The 16,152-nt window shown below is 42.6% G+C and overlaps 1 protein-coding gene across 5 annotated transcripts in view; it reads left to right on the forward strand.

The window, feature by feature from the left end:
• BLVRA (biliverdin reductase A) overlaps positions 1-8,435 on the forward strand; it is a 29,404-nt gene extending 20,969 nt beyond the window's left edge. For all 5 annotated transcript variants that reach the window (XM_010398649.4, XM_019285607.3, XM_019285606.3 and 2 more), the window contains 4 exons: positions 107-204; positions 1,615-1,722; positions 2,146-2,317; positions 7,108-8,435. In XM_010398649.4, coding sequence (XP_010396951.1) covers positions 107-204; positions 1,615-1,722; positions 2,146-2,317; positions 7,108-7,381 — 652 coding nt within the window. In that variant the 3' untranslated portion in view covers positions 7,382-8,435. The remainder of the gene's footprint in view (positions 1-106; positions 205-1,614; positions 1,723-2,145; positions 2,318-7,107) is intronic.
• The last annotated feature ends 7,717 nt before the right edge of the window (positions 8,436-16,152 follow it).

Genomic DNA, 16,152 nt, shown 5'->3' on the forward strand with positions numbered 1-16,152 from the left:
ATCTCTCCATATGGAGCTGGCTGTGAGAATGAGAAGCAGCTTGCACTGTGGTGAGAGAGGATTAGGATAATATTCTTTCTAATGGCTGATCTTTTATCCCTTTCAGAATGTTTTTAGAAGCTGGGAAACATGTCCTTGTTGAGTACCCCATGGCTTTGTCTGCTAAGGCAGCCCATGAGCTCTGGGAGATGGCTGAGCAGAAAGGTAACACATTTGTTCTCAAGAGTGTAAACAGTATTACCTGTTGGGTAGCACCAAAGGCACCAAACTCAAAGGCAAGTCTCTAGCCTACTGTTAGTCATCACATGCAAGGGAGTATGACTGTCTCAGAGATGTGCCAAGGTAGGATTTAAGACTTAGGCCAATCGGGAAACAAACACACAAATGTCAATGCTAAAAGTAAGGTATATTTGCCCTCAGAAAAACTCTAGCCTCTATTTGTGACAGAATGCCGTTAAAGAGGAAAACTTCTGTCACAGTGATAGTAAAGCACTTGATGAGTGCAGCTGTTGGGCTTGTGCAATTCTATGTCCTCTCCTTCGAAATGAAACTGCAAACAGCTCTCCTAGCTTCTAGCATTTGTGATGTGCTGGCCACACACAGCTGCTCATGCTATTGTAGGCCAGCAAGGCATCCCTGCCTGAAAGACAGCTTGTCTCTAAGCAAAATCTCTTTATTTCGGGAAAGCGTGTGGTCCCATCCCAGTGGTGCAAAGGGTCAGAAGCAGGCAGTTCATTTGGGGCCAGTGGGGATGAATGGCGTTCCAAGAGGAAGAGCAGTGCTGGGCGGGAGCAGAATGCAAATCATTTGGACAAGCTGCACTTTTTATAGCACTGCTTCTTGAAAATCTCCTTTGTGACTTTTGTCCTGAAACACCGGAGGTGTAGGATTTCTCCTGTGCTGTTTCCCTGTACCAACACCAGTTACTGCCGTGTTGCTCACTAAATGGTTTCCCATTGAGCAGAATTTATGCCTCTTTTCTTGAAGCAGCAGCAGTTACTGTCAGCAGCCTACACTGACTCTCCTGGAAATCTTCCAGAAAAACACATACTGAATGAGAGACACATTCAACTTGTATTGGATAACCTCTATTTCAAAGTAGCCCAATTAATTGCAATGGAGGGAGGTACTCCTTAACATATTGTTCCAATCTGGGTCTGACCATTATGCTATTTTTTCCCCTTCCTTTTTCTTCTTACTACCCTGGGAGGAAAAATGCAGAACAAAGAAATGTGAGGGGAAAAAGGCCAAGAATTAATCTATCTGTTACTCTGCAGTCTCATGTTTCAGCCTTAGCTGGGTACTGGGTTTCCTTACAGAGTTTCTGTTAAACATAGCAGCTACTGTTCCCGTAGTCTCTGTATTTGTTGTCTCCTGAAAATCCTTAACGCAGATTGATGCTTCAGCTCAGGGCCCATGTTTGATTTCCTTCCTGACACCACTTTGTGAGCCATGCATGAGAATTTTTCTAAATGAATTCCCACTGGCGGCTAGTGAAGCCTTTACTGTTTAGACGTGACTTTGATTCACACAGAAAACTTTTATTTAATCTGTCCTGATTTTTGCCTTTTTTTTGTGTGTGTTTTTTTGTTTTGTTTTGTTTTTTAATGGCAGATAAAGTACTCCATGTGGAGCACATTGAACTTCTTACTGAAGAGTACAAGCAGCTGAAAAAAGAGGTGGCTGGGAAAGACCTAGTGAAGGGAACATTGCATTTCACAGGTCAGTAGCTCTGAAGAAATCAAAGTCTATCTGGATTTGTCTGACTGTACCACAGGGATGCCAGTGCTTCCAGGCTTCATTTTGTCCTTTTACACAAGAGTCTGTCTATAAACTGAGTAGAGACACAGGTACTGGTTCTGGATAATTCCCTTGTTGAATCCACATACACCCTCCTGTCCTCAACATGTCCTGAAAGGTCTGGTTTGTTGTATATGTACTTTGTGCAGCCCTCTCTGCCATAGCTCATCAACTGATCCATTTCGACATTCACCATGTTTGTTGACTTTCCTACTCAGTCCATCCACTCATGATCTTTCTACACCCTGATCTTTAAGCCTGCAACACTGCAGTTTCTTCATCCTTTCCTATAATGCAGAAGGCATTATTATTTTTCCTATTCCTCAAGAGTTTCTATTCCACCAGGTAGTGTCCTCGATGAAAACAAATCAGGATTCCCAGCTTTCAGTGGAATTGCCCGTCTGACTTGGCTGATTGACCTCTTTGGAGACCTCACTGTTACCTCTGCCACCAGAGAGAAGCAGAAGGATAAGAATTATTCCAGAATGACTGTTCACTTTCAGACAGCAAACAAGAAGTGAGTAATGTCTGTGGCAACACGTGAGCCAGGCTCCTCACCCTCTGCAGGACTTCTGTGTGCAGGTGTTCTGCATCCTCTTCTCCTCTTGTGGAAACAGAATGGGTGGAGGCTGGCATGAAAGTGTACATGTCTTTTAAAGATGCACTTTATAATATTGAGTTTGATCTCCCTTTTATTATGTGGTGACAATATCCTTCCTATCAAATAGGATGTTTTTAATAGCCTTACTAAAAAGTGGTATAACTATGAAGTATGCCATCAGTATTTCATACTGTCGATTGAGTACTCAACTTGGTCCAAAGACTGGTGGAAACTCTCAGGTTTGGTCATTCTGGACCATCTGTGCAGAGTTCATGTCCTTTCAAATAGGTTGAAGTTACTTAAAATGTAAGTTTAAAGCAACAAGATACAACTTGAGAATTATCTGACATGAAAAGGTAGAGAGAAATTACCCAATGGTGATGGAACTGTTTGTTCCTTTTCTTTTTTTTTGTGGTTGCAGATATGCTAGTAGACCTCTTAAAAAGCCCAAACCTAACCCAGCATTTTAGATAAACGTTTAGTTAAAGTAGTAACCTGAAGGACTAGCTGTTTGTGGGGTGAATAATCAGGGCTCATTTGAACTTTTAGCTTCACCACAGGTCTGGTTAAGCATTTCATCAGCCACTCCTACGAACCCCATTGCAGTTTATCTTGAGATTATCATCTTGTTTTAGCAATCTTCCTCTCTCTTTAAATAAAACAGCATTTCAAATTCCTTTTGAAATGCAGTTGTGAGAGGACAGAACTCTGTATACAAGCTCTGTTTATCCTCTTAGCAATTTGCTAGTAACATAAGTAGCTGTAAAGATCTAGATAGGGTGAGATTTTGAACTAACTCCAGCAGATGGAACTAGCGGGTGGTTTAAACATTTCCCTGGCTGTCCCGTCTCCTGTGTAGTCCTTAGCTGCTATGTGTGATATTTGCTGGATACGGAACTGTTTCTGGATTACTGGTTTTTTCCTACTCTGCACCACTAAATGATATCTGCTTCTCTTGGCTACTACTATTTGTATGGATCAGTAAGTGTTTTCTCACCATGAGTGTTTTAATAACTTTGTGGACAGTCAGGTTTATGCCTCTGGGATAATTTAGGGTGGGTGGAAAATTACATAGCGTTCCTGTGTTGTGTTCGGTGCTGGGGCCATATTTCCTGCTGACCTTCCCCCACTGACGTCAGCGGAGTTTCTGCAGTAGAGAATTTGGCCCACTCTCTGTCTAGTGAAATTATGGCCCATCAGTAATGGTGGTGGTGTTACGGGTCTAATTTGGCCAACCTTTATTTTGCTGAAGGATGAGAAAGGGCTGTACCTTTCATGAGAGGTATCCCATCCTGTTTTTGAAAGACATGAGTACAGTAACCTTGAGAAATCAGGTTAATTCATCCTATTTTCTGCCTTGGAAAATACAGCAGGTGCAGAATGCAGGAGCCTGTGTTCTGCTTGTTAAGCAGGGATTTGTGCAAAGGGCATAGTCTGTCTCCACTGTACAGCCCACCCTGGCTGCTCGTCTGGCTCTGGGTGGATTTTGGAGGTGTGTATTAATGCCTGCACCCAGTTATTTGAGAGATGACCTCTGCCTCTGTTGTGTGTCCAAGACAGCTGAGCTGACAGCCTCTCTGTGATACAACATTGAGCAATCCAGGAAAAGTCAAACCTCTACTGACAGCGCGTCTGGTTTGGGACTGCAGTTCCTGTCCCAGGATTACAGAGCTTGGATTCAGTAAATGTCAGAAATCAATTTTTAGTGCAAGCTGGAAAGATAATGATTTGGTCAGCATCTCTTTTGATGTTAACTAGGAATAGGGTCCAATTCCCATCCAAGCTAAGGGAGCCTCTCATTGATTTAATGATAAATTAAAAATATTGGCATTTTCAAAGTGTGAAAATGAAAAGGTTTAAAAGAAATTGAAGATATTTTCTGAACTTATTCTGACAATAAACATTTGAAATTATGTTTTTGTGGAGATTTAAGCTTACAGAGTCTGATCAAATATCTTCAAATTGAACATTCATAGAAAATGATGTAATACATGCTTTCTGCAGAAAGTTGTTGTATAAAATTTTAAGCTGAGTGGACCCAGAATTCTTTCAAGCATGAGACCAGCTTAATTCTTCTGGAGGTACAAAGTGTGTTTGCTTCATATTGGTTTATTGAGCTATCGCAGTCCAGCAAGGGTCACTCATTATTCGAGGAAAAAGGGAATCAGACAAGCAAAAAGTCTTTTCCAGTCTCTGAGTAAAATGTAGCTAAGAAAATGCTATCAGTTTAAAATCTGGAAAGACAAAATGGCTATAGAAAGTCAGGGTGTTTTCTTCACTGCAGACTGTTTGCTTTGCAAGCAGTCAGTATAAAAGTGGTTTGTTAGTGCTTGATAAAATTTTCTTTTTCTTCTTCTTTAACTACCCAACATATGTAATCCACCTTTATTCAGCTATCAAAAATGTTGGATTTGTTGCTTGTAAGTAATGCTACTAACACTTCTAAACAACTAAATGTATCTGTAGCTAGATAATAATTCAATGAAAATGGGTAAATTGTCTATGAAAAAAGCTACAGCCCTTCACAATTTTCTGACATAAAATACAAATCTGTTTCTTAAGCTACAAAATTGCTTAAATAATGTGTGGATTTGCAACATACTTATCTTTATAGCAAAAGAAGAGGCTTATTTCAGAGTAGAAGTTGTTGTTAATTAAAAATTAGTACGTTTTGCTTACCAATCAAGTAGAATCAACCTCTCTTTGGGAAAATGACTAAAAATCCAATTGCAGAAGAAGATAACTCTGTTAGTAAATCCAGCATTTTCCTGCTCACCGATCTAAATCAGTCATTCTAATCACTTTGATTAAATTCTGCCTGCTCTGCATGTTTGTGCTTCTGGTTCAGTGGCTTCCCAAGCTAGAGCGGAAGGCATACTTGAGCCTGATCACTGGTGTGCATCTGCTCTAGATCACCCCAGGGAGGTGATTCTGCACTGACAGGGCCTGTTTTGGATCATATCATGAGCTCCTTGCTATTACATGATGGAGATCTTTGCCTGTGCCTGCCCAGTGGTTTCTTGATGCCTGCCTACCTGAGATAAAGCGGCTTTGAGTAACAGAGGCCTGAGCCTCTATTGTAGGGATATAAAACTGGCTCTGTCAAATCGGAGCAAGGCCCAGCTTGCTCTGCAGCCTCCCTCTGACCCAGATCAACAGCCTTAACCTCAGGGAAGGAGGATGGCAACACAGAAAACACTGAGCAATATGGCCCCCATCACCCTTCTGGCTTGCAGTGACATGTAGCCCTGGGACTTCCTAAAACACATGGTGCCTTTGCTTTCATTAGTCCTCTGAGAATTTTTTTTGTGCATTCTTGGAGGCTGTGATTTGGGTATTTTTTCCTCCTCCAGTTGTTTTATTCTGTTCAGCCAGGTTCATCTGGCCATGCTTAATTTGTAGGGGGAGTGGTGGGGATGTGGATGTACAGGTGAGCAAAGAATAATTGATATGATGATGTAAATATAGAAACTGAATCCTAGAGAATAAAAGATGAGAGATGCAGAAACATTAAGCTGAGTGCTCTGCAGAATGTGTTCAGGGCAGATTGACAAGGACTTTCTCTCCAGATCTAATGATACTGAAGATTTAATGGGCAGTACTTGGAGACAAAATTTATTCTTCCGAGCTATTGATGCCTTCATAATTTGTGAGTGGCAGACTAAAGTGGGCTATAAAGGATTGTGGAAGGGCCATCAATAACCAAGTAAGAAAAATAATGTGCATCCTCTAAACACAGGCAGTAGTGAGTGCTGATGAATGAGCTGCAGAAAGGCAATGGTATGGTTCAGGCAGTTGACAAAAGAGCAGGAAAGGAAGATCATGACTGTGGCTGGTGTTGAGGACCATTCCTCAAAGGCGTTCCAGCTTTGGGTCAAGGAGTCTGTTAAGACCCCTGAAGTGGCACAGCATGTCCCATGGTTCCTTTCCCGTCAGCCAAGATGGGAAGTTGGGAAGGAAGGTGTGAGCTATGCAAGTCCATAGCCATTACCACCAAACTTGGTTTGGAGACTGTGCTATCATGTTGATATAAGACAGGACTCTGCTCTGATTAAGAAAGGCCTGCCTTGAGAGTCTGTGTAGGTATAATTTTTAGGATCAGCTCAGTGCTCCCAGTGATGAGAATGAAACATTTTGAAAGGTCAGAGAGTATGGACACTTGTGTCTGTGTGAGTGAACTTGTTCAGCTCATCCCAAGGGGGTGCGGTTCAGCTCACATAGTAGCACCTGGGTCATCATTACGTGCCTGTGTGACTTAAATTTATTCTTGCTGGAGGAATGACTAGACATTGAGGACCTTTTGAGTTTAGCTGTGACCGAATTATGTACAAAATTTTTGGACATTTAACTGCATTTTTCATCCAAGTCCACAAACAGCCCACAAACTTCCCTCTTCCTTATGACATGGCTTGATGTTGCTTGCTTTGCTTTGTTTGTAGGGAAAACAAAGCTGGAGAGAGCTTAGGTGGTGTGCCAAAAGTCATGGCATGCAACAGTGGCAGAGGTACGACTGTTACCTGCTGTTGAGCTCTGTAACCACAAGGCATGTTGGTCAGGACACATTGCCTAAATATGCAATGACTGATATTCAAAAACGGTGCATTTCTTAGAGCATTTTCTGTAAATGCTGAGAAAAAAATCCAAACAAATTAGAATTGTTGATTCAATTTCTTAATTAATACTTTTTCTCTGCTCCTTCACACTAGACCGTTGACTTGGATTGAAGAAAGGGGGCCAGGGATGAGACGTGAAAAGAAAATCAACTTCTGTTTCACAAGTGGTTGCCTGGAGAACTTCCCTGAAGCCCCAAGGTCTTCCGTGGGCCTTTTCATGCAGGATCAGAACCTCTTTGCCAAGAAACTGCTGGGCCAGGTCTCCAAGGAGGAGCTGGCTGCTGAGAAATGGCGAATTTTGCGGTGTCTTGACCTTGCTGAGGTGATCCAACAGTACTGTGAAGAGCCAGAGAAAATCTATTCCTGAGACTGCTCTTGGGGAAGGAGGAATATGGCAGACAGAAAAGCTGTAGGGCTAGAGCTCAGTGTTGCCATCAAGCAGTTGCTATTTCTGGTTCATGACCTTCTTTTTGAGTATTTGTGATTCCTGTGCTGTCCAGGTGGTCTGGAGAGTCTGGGCTATACCCCGTGCCTTCTGGTTTGCACCAGACCACAGCAATTGCCCTGCTCTGATGCATCTCTGTCCTTTCAGGTAGTTAGGAACCTAGCAAAAACAAGCTTTGCTGTGATTCAGCTGGAAATATCACTGAGAGTAGATCCTGCAGGACTGTAAATACTGTATATAATTCTCTCTGCCAGGGTCTGTCCCCCCATTCCAGATATGTCTGGAAATGAATGTGTCTCAGCAGTATTCATGTAATATTTTTTAGAAAGAAGTATTAGCTAGAAAGATGTTCCAGTTCAGTTTTCCACCTCTTTACTTGAAATACAGAACTTGTGCCACCACAGTCCTGACCTTTTCTTCCAGTTGTCCTGAATTGTCTGTGTGTTTGCTCTAATTAGTAGTTTTGCCTGTTAGATGGGGTGTGGGGGGGAGGTTGTGTGATTTCTGGGTTTCAAATAGAAATTCAAATTTCTATTTGAAATTAGAATAAAATAGAATCTGTGTTGGTATCAAACCAGAATAGAAGAAAAGTCTTGTCTCTTGATAGGTGCCATATTTATTTCATTCAGTTTCTCTGGTGCCCTGGGCCAACATAGAAATCTTTTCCCAGCAGAGATTAGGAACATGCATTGAACTAATGCATTGCCTGCCTACTTTCTGCTGAATCTAAGTATTTTTCTTTTTGAACTGGAAGCAGCATATTATTCTCCTTCATTTGTGTTGTAATTCAGCAAGGGAGGGGATCATAGCAAAAAATAATAAATATCTTGCATTTAAGAAAAGAAAATCACTAATGTACTCCTAGAAACAGAGAAATTCATTAGGAATAGTGATAAATTTAGAACAGTATTGTAGAAAATGGAGCAATTTGCAAATATATCCATGGTTATGTCATGGTTGAACCCCACCTAGCAACTAAGCAAATAAGCTGCTTGCTTATTGTACCTCAGTGGGATGGGGGAGAGAATCAGAAAGGTAATAGTGAGGGGAAAAAAGGTGGGTTGAGATAATGACAGTTTAACAGGTAAAGCAAAAGCTGCACATGCAAGCAAAGCAAAACAGGGAGTTCATTCACTGCTTCCCATGGGCAGGCAGGTGTTCAGCCACTCCCAGGAAATCAGGGCTCTATCACACACAATGGTGACTTGGGAAGACAACCACCAGCACTCTGAATGTCCCCCCCCTTCATTCTCCTTCCCCAGCTTTATATGCTATATGGTATGGAATACTGCTTAGTGGTCAGCTGTCCTGGCTGTGTCCCCTCCCAAATTCTTGTGCACCCCCAGCCTTCTCACTGGTGGGATGGGGTGAGAAGCAGGAAAGGCCTTGAGGCTGTGCAAACACCGCTTAGCAATAACTAAAACATCCCTGTGTTATCGACACTGTTTCCAGCAAAATCCAAAACACAGCCCCATATTAGCTGCTCTGAATCAAATTAACTCTACCCCAGCCAAAACCAGCCCAGGGTATAGCATATGACACTTGTGGGAATGGCTCTTTAGCATTTTTACTGTAGTCACGGGATCACATATGAAAACATTATCACTTCCCTAAAGAAGCATTTTAATTTTAGAAGCCTAAGCACGGCACAACACTATTAACAATTCCTCTGGTTGTCTTTTACTTTCTAATTACAGCATCTGTTGGTGCTATATTAATATAGCAGCAAACTTCAGTCTGGGCAATTGTTCTTTCAAACCAAAACAATCTTTTTTTTTTCTGCTTTATCATTTGGGCAACTTATTAATAAGGGAGCGTGAATGTTTACATAATTATAGCCAGTCAATATTGACAGTTAAAAGTCTTCATTTGGGTAAATGTTCATTCAGAAGTTGGATACAATTCAGTTCGTTGGAAACAAAAAAGGGTAGTCTGTGTAGTTTTCTCCCAAATCAGTCAGATCTTAACAGTGACTGGAGCTTGATGTGTGAATGAATTCTGCATGTGACATTTGTTTAAATCTACCCTATCTGTTAAAATCAGTGATAATTCTCCTATTGCCTTCAGTGGATTGAGACCCACGTGGGTTGGCAGCAGATTTGTGCAGGCAGATCCCATGCTTGTCCACCCAAATGGATGCCTTACTGAGCATTCACAGGGACTTCTGTGCCACTGTGGTGGACATGGCAGGGGCAGATCTCATGCTGTATGAGGGGCAAAAGTGGATTTTTGGCAAAACACAACCAGTCCATTTGGGATTAGAATGAATTAGAATCTTCTGTGTATGTTTGCTCTGTATGACAGCCAGTGAAAAGTCCTGTTCATTGACAAACTCCTCATCTGTGAATAGGGGGTTGTCGCTGTTGTACCGAGGACAGAGAGAAAAACGACATTAGAGAGATGGGGTCCAGGAGAAAATGGCCATTTATTAATGAATTAAATCTGTCTTTTTTAACTTGCTTCGCCATGGAGGAATGATATGATTGGTCCGTTGGTCAGCCACCTTCCAGAGTGATTGGCTGAACGGTATAACACCCATTTCCAAAATATTTTTCGCAGTGTACCAAAACAATCTCCACCACGGCCTGCACCTGTGAGATAGTTTACAAAATCTCAAACTGTTTCCCAGCCAGTCTTCGTGAGAAAGGAGTCTTTTCACAGGCGGCTGTAGAAAGCTAGAAAGTTTCTCTGCTAGCTTTTTAGTGTCCACAGGGGGTGAATGCCACTTGTTTACATTCAAACTCACAATGGGTAGTTGGGGAGGGAGGGAAAAGGGAAAGGAGATTCACACATCTCTAGGCATCAAAATTAGTCAGCACATCTCCCTGGGCATGCTCTGCAATTGCTGGTGAGAGCAGTATTTCCCTAGGAAACAGGGAATAAATTCATGGGAGTTGTGTAGAGCAGCAATATAATATTGTGCAGTGAATTGTCCTCTGGAGAAGCTTGTTTCTACAGAGAGCACCTGGGGAAATTAGCTGGTTAATTTAAGCTAGGGAAGGCAGGTGCCTAGAGCTTGAATATCCCACACTCCTTCATTACCCTCCCATTCCTTCCAGCTAACCTGCTTACCTACTACTCTGTCCTGCTCCTGGGAGCCTGCATCATTTAAATGGCTTTTCCTTCTGCCCTGTGAATTTGCCAAGTGATGGTTTGTATATGGGAGCTACTGGATGTCCAGTTCCAAATGTCTGTATTGTTTAACCAGATGTCAAACTCACCAATAAAATACTGGAACTTTTAATCATTCTTTTTTGTTTCCTCTATCCTTCATTAGTTGTTCCCATTGCCTGTGCTGAAAGTGGCTCTGTCCCAACTGTTTTTTTCCCCGCTTTCACTCCTCAAGGCCTGTGAAATCCTGCCAGGGACTACAGGCTGTGATAATATTCTAAAGACCTCAGCTGCCTCATTCTCCTGTTTGAAAGTTCTGAATACAGGTGTGGTAGGATTTGTAACCTTCCCTCACCTCATGAGCTCTCCCACAAAATTCCTGCCCTTTCTGTGCCATCTGACACTTACCCAAGAGTACTGGCAAGTCTAAATCTTGCTGTACACTTCCAGTTTCCCATTCACAACAACCTGGTGTCTTTGAGGAACCTTATTGAATGCACTAGGTAGAATCTAAAACAACTATTGAAATGGGTTTTCTCGGGGTTTTAATAAACTGCTTTGTCTTAGCAAAAATGACAAAGAAAGAAGAGTTTTTCAGATAACATTTGGTGTAGCCTGAACCCAGGAAGTTTCAGAGATGCAGAGGTATGAAAAGGCAAGTATAAGGTGTGACATAAGCAGGTTAATATATTGTGTTCTTGAGATGTGGCTGCTTTTCTACTCATTCTGCTGGAAATCACCCCACTCCTGTGGAACACTCTAGGAGGTCCATTGTAGGAATCTTATGAACTGCCTGATGCTATGAGTTTTCCTGGAAAGTGCTATGATACACAGTGCTCCCATGTGAAGGAGGGATGTTCCTTTCCTGACAGAGGCTGGAGATTGGCAGATGAGACATGCGGAGCCACTAATTACAGCAAGCTAGCTGAAACCTGGAAGAAGTGGTTTGATCCAAAGCCCTTCTCAGAGGGCCAGAGATCATGGGAATGGAAAATTTCCAAAAAGCAAAGAAACTAGATATTGGTATGAAGAGCTGGAAAGCTGTGTGAGAAGTTCTGGCTGAGAGGGAGAGATGGGTATCATTTTGGGATCAACCTGAGAGCTTTTTCTGTGGGTCCTGGGAGCAGGGTCTAATTTACCTGTGTGATTACTTAGGATTATCAGGAACAGAATGGGAACATGGGAGGTGGGAGGAGGGGGAAGGCAAGGAGGACTGGGGGACACCACAGGAGCTGCTTGAGCTGGCATTATTTATGAGGAGGATGTTGTTGGAGCCTTCCCCTGAGCAGATCAGAGAGGCAAGGAAGGGGGAAGGTGAGGGCTGGCAGCTGTGCAGAGTGGGGCTGCTTTTCAAATAGTCCTACTGCGTCAAAACCAGCTTTTTAAAACAAATAGTATGTATGGCATCTGAGTAAAACTGCAGGGCTGAGTTGGGATTGCAGGTCCCCCAGCAGTTTGTAGAGGGGTCACAGTGGTAAAGACTGAACTGTACATCTATTTTTAGCTGTCACTCAAGATGTTTGATTCGTTCAGGTCATAGTATGATCCAGCCTCGAACACCCTCACAGTTTGCCAGTGAGTGATGTACCAAAGGGAGACTGGCAGCACTGTGTGCTGATGTAATTCATGCAGGAGCACTCACTGCTCCCCAAGGCGTGTGATGTGTTCTTTGCAACAGTAATAAAGCACAACACCAGGAAGCTAAGGATCTCGGCTAAAATAATAACTCCAGGTTTTTGACAGAGATATATTTGGTTAGCCTTAAATGCTGTAAGCTGGTATTTGTAGAGGCTGAATTAAATAAGGTTACAGAACTCTGTTGAGAAACCTGCTAGAATTTTTGTTTAAAGAAGGGATGTAGCAGAGGTATTATCAGTAGCAGACTTCATCCATAATCCAGAAGAACCAAGCCCTGAAATGGGAAGACAGAAGATGTCCATGCAGTACAATATGGTTCAATATAAAACACTGGAGCCAGCTCTGGCTGAGCTACCTCTGTTACCACAAGGGCTGGCTTGCAATGCAATTTCATCCGAGCAGATGTGCACAGCTTCTCAGCAGAGCTGGGTGGCCTCTGTGGAGCACTGGGCTAACTCATCAGGCCATGTAAACACACCCACAGCTCAGCCTGAAGCGCCCCTTTGGCTCCTGGCCTTCCCAGCATCAACAGTAACTTCCTCCGGTTTACATTTACCTTTTGGGCTGCAGAGGGAACTGAAACACAGCTTCCAACCTGTGCTTTTTGCTTTCTTGCTGACCCATCCTGGTTAAAACAGACAGGTTTTTTCTCACCCTTGAACAAGACATAAGTGACAGGGCTGCTGCTTGGTGATAGCAACAAAGCTGCAGGGATCATCACGGAATTACAAGCTACAAAGCCCCAGGTTTAGTGCTGTCTTCCACATCTTGGCAATAAACACACCTTACTGGAGCCCAGCTGCATGCAGGTCAACAAGCAGAGAAATTTCAAACTAATAATTTAAGTAAAATCACCATCATCAGAAGCTCTGAATAGTAGCCTGCAGATATGCATGCTAGCACTTACAAAAATAAATGTGTCCTGGTCTAATAAAAATCACTTAGTCTGAGTCACTACTTCAAAAAACTTCTCTAAAACTTCTTACTCAGGGAGTCTTAGATCACGTTGTGTGTGAGCTGACTTTCTGATTCTGCTGCTGCTGCTGTTAAAACCTGACTACTAGAGCTCCTATTTACCACACCTGGTGCATTGTGCCACCCTGCCTGACCTCCAGTCAGTCATCCCTTTTCCCTGATAAAAGTCGACTTACAAAGAATCCAGTTCATGTCTCTAAAACAGCTCAATTACCTCTAGGTAGTAAATAACTAATACACATATTAGGGCTTTTGGGTGTTTTGTGCATGGGTGTTATTCAAGCAACAGGTAAGTAAAAATAATTTGAAAATGCTAGGTTAATTATTAGCAGAAAGTCAAGACAAGCTCGACAGATTAATAATAATAATAATAATAATAATAATAATAATAATAATAATAATGTTGTCTGAAATAATGTCCCTTTGTGAATATTGTGTCTTTTGGGAATTTTAAAGCACCCCAGAAACAGATAGGATAAAGCTCTCTATTAGTACAAAGCAGTGAGCAAACCATTAGTTTTTCTTTTTTCTTACATAATGCAAATGTTGTCTGGAGTTCAGATATAGTTCTAATTAAAATAGTCTCTTCCAGTGATTTGGGAAGCAGCACTCTGGCAGCATTTGGGTTTTTTATTTGATGCCAGGATTTATCGCTGGTGTCCCAGTCTAAATAGGCAGCAGTATCGCCCTTCTGTGTGACTCTTCAAGGAGCTGTTTGTATCTGTTGTCTCTCTCTTTCTCTCACCTACATCAAGGGCTCCTCCACCTTTTAGAAACAGTACAATTCCCTCGTAAGTTGCCATCTCTCCTTTATTCTGGCCCTTATTATGAGCAGTACTTGTAGATAACATGGCTTTGCAAAGACTTGGTGAGTTTTTAAATTAATCAGTATGCCTTTTCTCAGTTTCCTCTGATGTGAGTTGTCATTTTATGAATTCCACCACGGGTGGATTTGTTATTGGGTTCAATCGTTTTAAGCCTTTTCTTTCTAGTACTGAAGCAAAATACACATTTATTATGGAAAAGACCTGGATGCTGACATTATCCTATCATTGACTGTACCTGCATTTTAATATTGCATTTTTGCATATGGGGACTGTTTTAATTCCTAATCTTGTTCACATAGACAGTGTTCATGTTTAGACTTTTTCTTTTACTCTGCCGAAAACTGTTTGTCTCCAGACTTTAAATGTTACAGAAATTTCTTTAGGAACTGTTAAGATGGAGAGTTACAATTGCCTTATCACCATCTTTATCTTATTTTGACCTATGGCAAAATCCAAACTATCTGTGTTCCTGTTTCTACCTGTATGGCTTGATCTTGTCTGCTAGTCCAGCTGCACTGAACTCAAGCAGGACGGGTTTGTATGTGGGTCTTTGTGCACACCTTGCCTCTCACCAGGCATGCTTTTTGCTTTGCAGTCCACCTCTGCTGCAAACCTCCTGTGTTCTAACGTTTGCTTCTCTTGTAATAGGATGTCCTGCTGTTGTACCCTCACCTCTCTGGGCTCATGAGACTGTTGCTCATATCTGCCTTATTACAGGTACCTGTTTTATTGCATGACCACGTAGGTCATAACTGCACACCAGAGCACTCCTGTGTACTGTTTATATCTTGTTTTTCTGTGTTAAATTATCAGCCATTAGAGCTTTCTCTACTTTTGCTTTTGAGCTTGATTTTATTAGGAGCTCATCTTTCAGTCTGTCATCCCAGCCTGCCAAGGCACAGTCATTGTCAGCTGTAGCCAGGTTACACACTCATGAATCATTTTGGAATGTCCTTGGTTTCACTCATCAGAGAAACTCTATGCATGGAGGTGTTTTTGACTGGAAAATAATGAGGGTTTGTGTAGCTCAAACAGTGGACCCAAGGATTTTTTTTTTCTATTCTATGCCCTATTTTTGTTGCTTCCAAATCCCTTTGCAGGCACAATGCTCTCAGAAATTCAGCTTTGTGCATGGCAGAGTGCAGCTGTGATGTTTTAGGGTGCAATTTGGCACACATTTATTTGGGCAGGACCACCAAGCACCCACTGCTTGTCTCTGTCATGCTGCGTCTGTGCAACAGTGGTGCTTCCATCTTCTACACTTACTGCTTTACCCATTGAGTTTCCTCCAGATATGCTGTGCTGTTGCCATTGCTGCAGCCCCTTTTTCAGTATTTTAAGGTGTGGCCCTGAGGTGATTAGTAAGAGGATCAACAGAGGGTTGTAAGGAAAGGAACAGGTACAGCAATTCTCCACCCAAAATCTGGCCAACAGTGGGAGGGATGGAGTCTATTGTGGAGGGAGGAGGGACAAGGCTTAGTCACCACTTCATCAGCACCCCCACAACAAGGGAGAAAGGTGGGCTCAGTGATGCAGCCTCACATCCCAAGCTCTTGATCTCCTCATGTCCCACCTGAAGTGGTTTCAAAGCGGGCAAGTGTCTGCGAAGGTGGTTGACATCAGTCACGAAGGAAACCTGGTAGAGGAAGGCTCCCTTTGCCTCTTACCTCATACACACCTTCCTTAAATATACCTTGCTTTCTTTTGAATTCTAGCCAAGAGCCACATTCCTTTTAGCAGCTACTTCAAGATGCTCCCCCTTGCCAGCCCACAGCACCATCTGGCTTTGGGAAAGGAGGTGAGATGGGAGAGCAGCACAAAGTGAGGTCTAGCACCACTCCTGCCTTTTGCTGCTCTGAGTGGGAGTTGTGCCTCACTGTGAGAGCAAGGAGAGTGATGATGGAAACCCACCCAGGAGCAGGGTTTCACCTGGACACTGTGCTCTCTTTTTCTGCCTGCTAAGTTCCTATTGTGTGGTCTGCAGTAGTAAGGGTTTGTCCCCTGGCTTTGGAAATCCTGGAGTGGACAACTTAGAAATTTCCACTTGGGGTGGAGCTCTGGACACGGTATAGGATTGGGCTGGTCACAGTCAGTTTGGCTTCTTCTTATCACCCTCTGAGCAGCAGGATTTGTACCTTCTCT

The sequence above is a fragment of the Corvus cornix genome, chromosome 2 (genome assembly GCF_000738735.6).
Source record: "Corvus cornix cornix isolate S_Up_H32 chromosome 2, ASM73873v5, whole genome shotgun sequence".
Classification (NCBI taxonomy): Eukaryota; Metazoa; Chordata; class Aves; order Passeriformes; family Corvidae; genus Corvus; species Corvus cornix.